The sequence below is a fragment of the Strix uralensis genome, chromosome 2, assembly GCF_047716275.1.
Source record: "Strix uralensis isolate ZFMK-TIS-50842 chromosome 2, bStrUra1, whole genome shotgun sequence".
Classification (NCBI taxonomy): Eukaryota; Metazoa; Chordata; class Aves; order Strigiformes; family Strigidae; genus Strix; species Strix uralensis.
The window spans coordinates 43,791,774-43,803,835 of record NC_133973.1 but is presented as its reverse complement, the minus strand read 5'-3'; the positions used below and the strand labels follow the sequence as shown (position 1 = coordinate 43,803,835).

At 33.9% G+C, this 12,062-nt stretch overlaps 1 protein-coding gene across 1 annotated transcript in view; it reads right to left on the bottom strand.

The window, feature by feature from the left end:
* The window catches only part of CFAP47 (cilia and flagella associated protein 47), a 347,912-nt gene that overhangs the window by 163,856 nt on the left and 171,994 nt on the right, over positions 1-12,062 (bottom strand). Inside the window, exons 46-48 of the mRNA XM_074860922.1 lie at positions 7,944-8,140; positions 3,805-3,948; positions 2,483-2,656 (exon numbers count right to left, since the gene is read on the bottom strand). Coding sequence (XP_074717023.1) covers positions 2,483-2,656; positions 3,805-3,948; positions 7,944-8,140 — 515 coding nt within the window. The remainder of the gene's footprint in view (positions 1-2,482; positions 2,657-3,804; positions 3,949-7,943; positions 8,141-12,062) is intronic.

Below are 12,062 nucleotides of genomic sequence, written 5' to 3'. Positions count from 1 at the left end.
TTCTGGATTTGCTGATCAAATCCTAATTTACAGACTAACTCTTTTGGAATTAAAAGCAAGCAAATGATCTTCACTTGTTATAATAGCACAAAATACTACATGACATCTGCTGGAGAGTGCTGGAAGTGATTAATATTGTTTGCTGTGCTGAGGACACCATTTCCAGACACTGGTAGGTTTTGTAATTATGCCTTTTCCAGCAATTCCAGCCCACCTTGCTTCCACAACTTCCACAACTGCAACAGCTTCTGGGTAAAATCCTAGCATAGGAAAAATACATTATTCACACTGATTAACTTATTACATGCATAGAAGCATAAAATAGGCGGCCTTAGTACTTCTGTCCCAAAAGTCCCAGCACAAAAAGAGCACACACAGTTGGACTGTCAAGTGGCACTTCACAGAGGAAAAAAAAAAAAAAAAAAAGCAAAACAAACCACCACAAAACCAACTAAATGAAAGAAAAAACCCACCCGAACCCCAGATTTCAGTACCCAGAGAAAACCCTCAAGGAGGTCAAAGTTCAATCAGAACCAGCTCACCCTGGAATAGTTACAACTGTCATAAATCCATTTAATGCAATACTTCTGAAAAAGACATACAATGAATAATTTTAAAGTATTCATTTTGAAGTTTCAGTGTCTTTCATTGGCACAAAATTGAGTTCACACAAAATGGGAAATCAGAGGAAATAGTTCTGTTGTCAACTTTCAAAAATGTTCACTTCTTTCACAGATAGAAGTACAAATGTATTAGAAATGTAAATGAATTCACACCTAAAAAACTAAGATTGTTGAAAAGAAATACATCAAAGCTGCTGATGCTCAAAAAGTACATTTCCTACTTTGTTTGGGGGGGTTAATAATGAGTCAAAAAATAAGAACATGAAGCTATATGATATACAAAGGTGATTAAATGTAAATCCTCCTGCAATAGTGCAAAAATGGAGACCAGCAAGATTTCCATGAATTCTCATTAACCAATAGAAGAGTGCTGCTGGTATATACATAATCTCTCTTTATAAAATAAGGTGCAGCCACTCTCTACCAATACCTGTCATTTTGAGTAAAGCAGCATTTGGTGCTACTGGCACCAAGGCAGAAAACAAAAGATCTCTTGTTTCACAAGTCCACACTAGTTAACTAGTCAGATTTTACCTTCTAGATTCTATATTCTCCCCTTTTCCCTCCTTCCCCCCAAAAGAAAAATTGCAAAAAAATCCCCAAGACCAAAACCCAAATATAGATTTACATATGCTGACAATTTTTAGAGCACGCTCTCCTGTATTGTTTTCACAGATTGAGCCCTCCTAGCAAATAGTATACAGTCATAGTATCTAGATGCTATCTACTCTAGATATAAATGCCATAATAATGGCACAAAGATAGCTTTTGTTGATCAAGGTCCTAGATGTTCCTGCTCATGAACCTTCTCTGCCACTGAGAAGAAAAGCAGAAGTCATCTTTTTTGCCCTAACATACATTTCACCTCTGCTGGCATACGACATGGGGTCCTATATATGGATAAGAAAGATGAGGAATACTACTGAAATACTTTTATCACTTTCAAATTAAACATGCAGACAAGATAAATGGTAGGAACATTGTGCTGTTACACTAATACAACAGTGCTTTTAAATAAGAAAATGTGTTTGTGTAAATGCAGTTATAAACTTAACTAAAACAGTGACAAATAGTGATTATATTTAGTAGTAGAAAGATCTTCATGAGCAGGGAAACTAACAAAACTGTATTTCCGAAGAATTTGTGATTTCAGTGGAGGGACATAAGATATAAGTACCTCAGCACCTCCTACTCCATCTCCCCAGTGACCCATTGCCCTTCAACAACTGCAGTTTGTTATTTCCTCTGAATTTTCTTTCCCATGAGCAAACACACAAAGTATTCCCAACTTCCCCCAACATCCCTGAAACAGCAGCTGAGCAAAAGACACTAACTGCTATAATTTGTTCCAGGAAATGCAAGCACTGACTGGTCAGGCCATAAGGCCACTAGAAACAGATATATAATGAGCTCATGCTGCAATCTTTCCCTTAGTAGGATAATAATTTTTGTTGTAATATTCCAATGCTTTATGAAGATTTTAGGAACCCTGTAATTCTCAAGCCCCTTCTCTGATTTCAAAACTGATGGAGTTGGCCACTGGTCTCAAAACAGTGGAGGAGGCAGGGAGGAAAGACTACCAAATGAACAGAGTGTAATTGTAGAAATGTTGTCCCCTTAGGAACCAGACTAAAAAACTAAGAAATCTTTTTCCATGGAACATACAGTAAAATCACATGCTATCTCACAGATTTTCTTACTATAAATATATTCATATACTATATAGTTAGATATAATTTCTTATGGACACATGAATTTTAATAGTAGATCTGCAATTACCATAATATTTGCTATTACAATACATAATTCGTAGGCTTCTTGGATAGAAAAATAATTGTCACATTATTTAAAAAGTTTACCTTGTACGTTAACTTGTTCTTGGTATAATTGGGCACCCATAGAATTTTTCGAGTGACCTTTCTCACTTGGCAATCTATTACAATACAATCCTGTGGCAGAGGTTTTATCCCTATTCCCTTAAGGCTAAAGATGTTTTCAATGCCAGCTGTATCATTTCGCAGAATAAGCCTTCCCTATGACAAAGAAAGAAGAAAAAAATTTCAGCACTGTAAAAGTCCCCTTTGGCTGCCAAAACAACTCCTTTAGTTTATTAATCTTGAATCCAAGCAACAAAGCATGCTTACAAGAAAGTGTTCCTATTGACTTTTCTAGTTCTTAAGTAAACTGTGCTTTAAACAGAGAAGAAAGAAAGAAAAGCTTTTAATTTTTCTAAATTCTGGAATTAAATAACATAAAGATTTCACATTTCTATATTTTATATTTCTTGGCTTCTTCCTGGAAAACAAATATCCAAGAAAATGCGTTCTCATATATCCTTATTCCTCATATAAAATATAACTTTGCTCAATCATTTGTATCTGTCCTTCGACTAAAATGTTGTTCATAATTATTTGTCATCAAAGGATTCGGGGCTTTTGGCTTTTAATGGTTTTATAATACTGGATTCCTAAACTACATTATATTTGGTTGGTAATGTATGCAGAAGGATTACTAATGTTTCACAGAACAATTTTTTTTTGTCTTTGGCAATTCACACAGTTGAATAGCAAACGGCAGTCAAAATCTCTCAGCTAGCATACAGGCAAAAATATGTATACTGCTTCTTGCTAAAGGTGTCATGGCTTTTGCTCTGTTCTTCATTTTAGCATTCAGAATAGAGATGGGAAAACCAGCTTCTAAGTAGTGGTTTAACTTGTAACAGAAATTATTTTATGAAACAAAGTACCCATCACAAATTCATTTGTGATGTATGCTTGAAATGAGAAATAATCAACATTACTACTTCATTACTTAGGTAATGAAATACAATTTAATATATGTATTTAAATTCAGACTAACACAATGTACATGTTTATGACCAAAGTTCAGAATCTCTACAGAGTAACTGTTTGTTTCATTAAAATGGAGGGTTTGATAGAAGAGCAAATACAGGAAGAGATAATAAAGGGTGGTGGGGAAATCTATCATGCCTAATCTTAAGATTTGCAAAGTTAGTTCCTTTGGTTTTTCACTTCAGCTAGTAGGCAATCTTTCAATTTCTGACTCTCAGGCAGATGCTTAATATTAGTAATGGCTTGAGCACTTTCTTAATTTGGACACTAATGAAAATTTTATTGACAGAAGCATCCTTTTCAAACGTTGAAACTAATTTCCCTCTTACCATTGTTATGCACTCAGCAATAGGCTTGAACATGAGAGGATACAGAACTGTTTCACCTAGACCCACATTTATGAGAGGAGGGCCATAAAAGCCCTGACCTTCCAGAACTGCTTCAAGTTTCCAGTCCTGACTGGACATGTTACTCTGAAATCAAAGTAAAGATGTAAATTAGATTATGCATTTGAAGCTCTTAACATGCATTTCAGCTTTTACTTGCAGTTATCATCAAGTCAGAACACAGTATTAATTTTCCCAAAGTACTGGCTCAGAGCACCTTTGGGAAGAATAAAACAGCGTATTTTAAAAATGAATTAAGCTAATAATAAATCCCTTATTCCTGTCAGCCAGAGGTACTGGTACCAGTACTATCAGCAGCAATACTCTCAGCTGGAATACTCATTCAAATAATATGTACATGATATAGCTAATGGCCAAGATGGAATTTACAAGTATCATTACAAATATTTACAAGTATCTTTATGGTGCTGTTTAATGCTTGACAAAATTCTGTCCCTTTTCCATCTGCAGAAAATCTTAGTGCATCTCTTTGAAGTGCTGATGTGGTGTACTAGCATATATTGTCTCGTTTGGCCACTGACTATATTAAAGGATCAGTATTGCTTAGAAATTAAGGACTCCATTTCCAAATGAGTATTTACAGTACTTTGTTCTCAGAAACAGGCCTTTCAAGAGACTAATCAATTTTAAAGAATGCTTGTCCTGAGTAGTATGAAAGTCTATTTAAGAAACATGTTTGTCTTGCCTCCAGCTGTATCACAAGACTTCTTGATTATGGTAGAAAGTGAGATATTTTGTAATACATGCTTGGGGGCTGCATAAAAATAGTAAAATTAAATAAAGCTATTCATCTTTCTACTATTTGAAGGAACCAGATAACCAAACATCCAATCTGCAAAAAGGTTAACATCCATGCCTTGTCAAAACAGAGAAGACTTATCTGCTCTATGAAAAGAGGAAGCAATCCTTTGACCTGTAATGGTCTTCATCTATGGAAAACTGTATATAAACATCAGAGATAAACAATGGATTTGGGAGAATAGAGATGGTATTTGAATCCTTGTTTCCTTCTTTGAAAGTCTCTCAAGCTCAGCTATCTCAACCTTAGAAAATAACAACCACCACCTGTGGTCATCAGAGCTAACCCCATGGCATGGCACAATACCTGCAGTATCATATATCTAAGGTTTGATTAATATGTATGGTAATGATTAATGCTTAATTCTTAGTTGTTAAGAGGTAAATTTCCTAGCAGTTGAGCACAAATGCCTGTTTGGAATGTTGAGATTTGTATAGTGCCTCAGTTTTTCAAAATACGTCCATCACTGTGTTCTCCAACGATTACATCACCTCTGGTATAAAACATGAAAGAAAAAAAAAGTAATTAACTGGTAACCTCATGCTGAGGATAAAATGAAAGGGAAAAAAATGTGACAAAAGATTATTTTTATTCTCATTCTTTTTTCTCCACAATATCTGGAACAACTTTATCTTTTTGAAAACCAGCTTGACCAGTTTTAAAACTGGCAGGTCACCCTTTGCTAATGTACTGTTTTAAAAGGTGGGATAGAGGAAAAACATCACCACAATTGTTCTTTGCTTAGGAAAAGAGAAGGAGAGTGAAAATTTGGGGGCTTAAATTGTTTTATTTTCAATGATTTCTAGTGCCATTGGTATCAGATGTTTCCTTTATCCACACTAGTGATAATTACACCAATACATCACATAAGGATTTCTTAATCTTGAACACAAAACCTTGTCAGCTGGAGAAATGTAGTTGACAAACATGGTCACTTTGGAATTCTTCTTTAACAAATCCTTCTAATAGAGCATGAATTTGTCTAAAAATATCTTCTAAAGAAAGATATTAAAGTCAACCACAAACATTAAAAAATTAAAATAAAATATTTCTTAAATTCTACTCCCTTGTACTTGTGCATTAACAAACAGTTTTAATTACTTAATTATCTAATTCTTACAGAATCTCTGCTTAATGTGAAACCTTATCCCAAGCCTGTTAAGTCAATCAGAAACAATTAATGCTACGGAGTTATAACCTTTTCACAGGGTGGTAGGTGGTTAAATTCAAGGTACATAATAAGGCTGCATGTATAGGATCTATATCTGGAGTGAAAGTGGTTGATGGAACAATTACATTCATCTCATGCTTATGAGAATTACAGAAACTTCAAATGTTCAGCCTTAACTCCCATATCAAAAAACAATCACAGATTTCACATTCAGGTGGGTTCTTATACTGGTTATGTCACTAACTCACTGTGTGGCTTTAAGCAAATCACTTAATCATTTTATTTGCTCCATTTATAAAGTGTTCCACATATCACACAGATCTTATGACAGTTAGTTTGCTAGTGTCTGTAAAAAGTGCTTTGAACACTAAATATTAGGTTCAAGAAACTAAATTTAGCAGATTGAACAACCTCATACCTCAGTTTTACTCTCCAAAGAACATCTGTTTTCCTCCATAGAGTATTTCAAAGTTTAGTAGTTTGCATAACAAATATAACAGTGCTAACTAACTACATAGAAGTATGGGAAAATTTCTGATAGATGCACAGTCTCCAGCTAGAATGAATGTATATAAACACGAAAAGTATCTAACTCCTTAGCAGAGTAACACACATTTCTTAAACTGAACATGAAAGAAACCTTCTTAAAAACACAATATGCAATCACAAAATTAAGTTTAAGATGTATAAGGACAGGAACAACTTCATATTTTTATATTTGTTTGTTCAGTGTTTGATTTTTCAAACTTAGAGTGTAACATTTAGAACCGGCTTTGCGATCATGTGTATGCATTCCATAGGAAAAGACAGACTAACAGAGTTACATATTCCTTCTCTCAGACACACGCAAACAAACAGAGTACATATTCAATTTCAGGTACTTTTTATTTCCTTGCTAAGAAAACAAGCAGGACTTAAAAGTATAAAAGTAAGACTCCTGCATGAAATTTAAAAGCTATACGTAGGAACACTCAGAAGTGGAAAAAAAAAGTAAAATCAAAAGAATAAAGCAAATCTGTAGAAACTCTCTGTTTAAACAAGGTGGGAAAAAAACCCTTTCTGTGTTATATAACAGCTGTTTTTCAGCTAATGTAACATTCAATCAATTTTAATAAATATTATATAAATATCTTAAAATTAATGTGTAAGAAAAGATAGCACCGTAATATAATTTCCATTCATTTTCTTTATTTTTTTTTTCTTTCTTTCTTAATGAACTAGTTCTTTGTCTACTTTCAGTATTTCACAGAGCGTCCACAGTACGGTCTTTCCCCAGACAGTAAGTCTCCTTGTTTGAATCTGCACCCACTCTTCTGTCTACAAAATCTCAGAATAATTTTTCTATAAATTAACTCACTAGCATTCTTTAGTGGCTCTAATATCAAAAGGTTACATCAAGCAAGTAGACCAAACCGTACTTCAAATCTCAGGAAATATTTTACCATTTTTAACTTTTAAACAATCTTTACTCTCTCTCTTGCAGCTTAACTCCTTCCCTATCATTTTTTCTTTTATTTTTCTTCTTTCTTTTAAATCAGAAAAGTTCTCTAAAATTTGAAAAATAATTTTCTGAGGGAGATGATATTCCAATCTACACTCCATCTTCACTCCCTGGTCTTACTTCTCATATGTCAATGGTTTCATATACAAAATAGATATGATAAAACTATATATGATATACTGTTTATGTTTGCCATATTTTTTAAATTGTATGTAATCTAGTTATTCTATTTTACTCCTCCACATCTCTCCTTTTTTTCAGAAACAATACATTTATTCCCTAGATTAAACTAATTTTTTGCTTTCAGTGTGATAACATTATTAAATAACAGATTAAAAATTGTCAGGACAGAATTGAAAGATTAGAAATAAGCTTATGAAACTAATAATTTACTTTAAGAACTGCCAGAAACTATTTTTCCCAACAAGCTTCATATTACGTCCAATATGGACTTTGAGTAATAATACTCAAGTCAGTATTTACATGCATTTGTGCATTTTACAAATGTAAATTTTAACAGTATTGATCTGGAGTCTGTTTTTTTAAAATTATGAATCTTAATTTAGTTTCTAGTAGTAAAGTGAACTTACGATTGGAATATCCTGAATCACTGCCTGGTAAGCTGGAGTTAGAAATTCAAGCTCTCCTTCACCATGGTCTGTATTCACTACACATTCAATCTCATAGACACGAACATCACAGGATGACTTCAGAAGAATCTGACAGTGGTAGCAACCAGCATCCCGAGGAATAAATTTCATAGGAAGCTCAACTGCATCACTTCCGTCTGAAAAAAAAAAAAAAAAAAACCAAAAAATTGCAATGTTGTAAAGCTTTTCAGAAACATTGAATTCACAAGCAGCATCTGAGGAGAGTTCCAGTAAACTGTAGGAAAGTCTCCCCAGCAGTACATGCAACAATTTAAAACAAACAATAGAATAAAAGATCTATTAAATATAGTAGAAAAGTTTGATGTATATGAATTTCTGTAAATATCAAAAAAGTCTAGTTACTATACTTTTGCAAAAAGTTACCATGAAAGATATCACAGACAGTACAGTATATTTGGCTAATAGTAGCTCCAACAATAACTTGAATTCCGGTAAGTTTAGTAGTTCTCATGAAAGCTACTCATTAGACTATTTCTATGCCCAATATTGGATTCAAAGTCTGATTTTCCAAAAATGCCAGGGGTGTCCAAGTTGGAACAAAATCATGAAAAGTCCAATTTGCCCAATCCACAGCATGTAGGAAAAACTCCCCACAGTAATCTCTAGAGTAAGGAAGAAGCAAGACACATGCTGTCCATCTTTTGACACAGCCAGGTCTAACAAGTCTGCAGCAAGGACTTCCTCCTCTGCTCTTGCTTAGAGAAAGGATCAGACTCTCACAGTATCTTAAGCCCTTGTAGAACACTTTCCAAAGGAGAAGCGAAGGGACATGAGGAACTCCAGTGAGTGACCATAGAAATAGTTCCCCAGTCCAATTCTCCCAAGAGTCTCTAATAAGCGTGAAAAACTACATGAAGTTTGGAGCTGTAAAAACTTCACTGTAGTTTTATATGTAACAAAGACTGTTTCTTTTCACTGTTTTCCAAGGTTAGAAATCAACGCCTAAAGTTGGAAAAGATAATGAGGAAGGTTAGAGACAATGTAATGACACAACAGATCTTTACAGGTGAAAGTCAAAAAAAATCGCTTCTCCCTGAGGGGTAACACCTGACAAATTCTTCTGGAATTTCCCCTCTTCTTCTTTAACTTGGCTTATTTTCTGATGGTATGTATGACAACTGGACTCAAACTATTCTAATATCTTCAGTGATGACTACTGAATTTTGAAAGTGCAATCAATCTTCATTTGAAATGCTGCTCATTCTATTCCACAAAGTGGTGCTCCTCATGTATTCAGTTCTCATCTCTCTGAAAATGAACACCAAATTGAAGCTTTCTTGTTGCCTTGTGTCATCACTACTTCATTTTTTTCACAAAAATATCTCAAGTTCAAGAGATAAATCATACAGAATGACATTATTAATCTTTCAACATTACTAGGCTATCAAAAAGATTATAAATTGCACCTCAGGTCTAACCCTCTCTGAAATAAATTAGTTTGTTCTCTTTTAAAGACAAGATTAATGGCCTGGTAATTTTTGAAATATTACTTTTTTTTTTCTATTTTGTCACTAAGTTATTATCCCCATGGGCTATCTTCTACAAAAGTGACCTGAGTTTGTCAGTTATGCAAGGAATGAAACTGACCTTTCCATTCTTCAGTTCATTAGTACAGTCCCTAATTTTCTGCATTTATAAGAATTATTTTAGTATGTTGAAACAAAATATTTACTTAAATTGAAAGTACACATTTTAAATACTTGCATTTCAAGATCAAGTAGATGTTTACAACATGTATTTGAAGAAAGATAATAGAGTGTACTGGAAGCTCCAAAATATTTCTGCATGAGTTTTACTTTCTTGCACTAAAAGGAAATTGTAATTAATAATTAGGGTATCTTTCACTGAGTTGGACCCATATTTGAAATGCACACTTACAAACAGAAATGTCTTCTATAGAAAAATTTAAAAAGAAAAACAGGAAGAATCTTCCTACCCATCTCATTCCATATATATACTATTTTGTTAAGCATTACTTTTGTTAAAATATTTGTTTCTTATGCATAAAAAAAATACATTGATGAATAGGTCAGTTGAATAATTGAAATATTATGATCAATTACAATCAATGAAAAGGAAAGCAAGGCAACTGGTGATGTTTATTTAACATGATAAGTATTTTATGCAATAAGGCACAGTTTCTAAAGCAAGACAGGCTCTCCAAATCAAAATTATTACAGAAATCACTTCCCTGTGAATTAAAGGTGAAGGTTGGTTTTTTTCTGCAAAATGTTTTTTCATGCTAATCTTATATACCATAAACTAAACTGGTCTTAAAAGTTTCTCAGCTTCGCATGTTTTCTTCTTTCTCAGTCTCATAAGATATTCAGCAAAGATTAGTCTAGGAATAAATTCAAAGATTTAATGAAAGTAATCCATGAGGTGACAACTGGTCTAACAATTTCTGAGACGAAAGTAGTAACAGTAAGCAATGGACAGCATTTATGTTATTTCTGTGCGCAGGAAGCAGAGCCTGCATCCATGGAAATGAATGAGACTGCAAGCATTTCTCCAACAGTAAAAGTCAGGCAGAACAATACAGGGGTTTGATAGAGTTTCCTTCCCTAGACAGGATATTTATTGTTTCATGGGAATATATTTCATGTGAAATAGGCAAACAGTTTTGTTCTATAGATTTGTGTTAGACAAATGCCTATGGGAAACGTTTACTTTATTCTGAATCTGAATTGGATTTAGTTGTGAGACTGTTGTCAATACAGGGGTATTTGCAAAAGTAAAACTCTTAGTGTGTAATATCGCCACATACTCTTGGAAAACTAAATTACAGCACACAGGTGTTGGTCATGTTCTCTGGCAAATGCCTGGCATCTTGTGCCATGTCCTTATTGCAAAAGACAATCTGATCACTATCTGGAATTATCAAAGTTCATGTCTTCTCATTAAAAATCTTACAACTCATCATTTTAGATCTGCCTGACCTGAATTCAAACCTAAACCTCTAACTGCATTAGCCAACAGTACTTTTCAAAGAAAAGTAATGACAGTTCTTTTTGACATTAAAATGTAAGAAAAAACATATTCTAGAGGTTAGTAACAATGGCACTTAGTAGAGTAATTGCTGTTTAGCGCTATTACAAATTGTGAAAGGAGGGAAAGAGCAAGAATAGAAATGCTGTTCTTCCATATCACAATCTGTTGTCATCATTTCTTAAGGTAGGAGACTATGGGCCTTCAGCAGTTAGTCAACTACTTGCACATTATATTCAGCACTGATGGTTCTATCTGTTTAGAAGCCCAAAGCTAAATTTCACAATGAATTTATGTCAGCCTCTGACACTGTGCATGTGTCACAAATAACAGGCTAAATTAACCTGAAGACTGAATTTGCAGGTATGGACTCCTAGAAGCTTAAATAAGCAACCATATTGAAGAGCTCAGACTCTTCTGACTTCTGTTTATATATCAGGTCTTCAAATGAGCTCATCTGAATTAGAATATCACTCTACTCAGTAGTCTTGAAAAAGCAGTCACTCTTTCATATCCCTTGATGAGTGCTGATATGTTTTGAAATTTTTGCTATCACTGTGTATGTTTATTTGCTGATTTTCTTTCACTTTATCTGAATACAACAGATTTGTAGTAGGTTTTTTAGAAACTCTTCTAACTGTTTATTCGTTGTTTTTTCCACTTAAATACAGCATATCATTACAAATCCAAACAAATAGTTAAATACACTTGATCACTCAGAAAAGGAAGATCTACTGCAGGAAAGAAAAGGAATGAAAGCAGGTTTTCCTTAAGTGATTTAAAAATGCAAATGGCAGAGATTTTTTCCAATGTCTTGTCATGAATACTCAGCAGCCATGTTAATGTATCACATTCAGAAACCAGTGAAGAGCTGTGTGGCACTACAATAAAGCTGAACAGAGAGTTTCTTGGGGACTGGTTGTTTAATAAACATTGCACCTTAGTATTCTGAAGAATACTCGTAAGAGCTTTAGAAACAAGCAGGCTACACATTCACTATGCCAACGGGCAACTGGAATGCTGCCAAGTAAAAAGTTTGCTTAATACAAC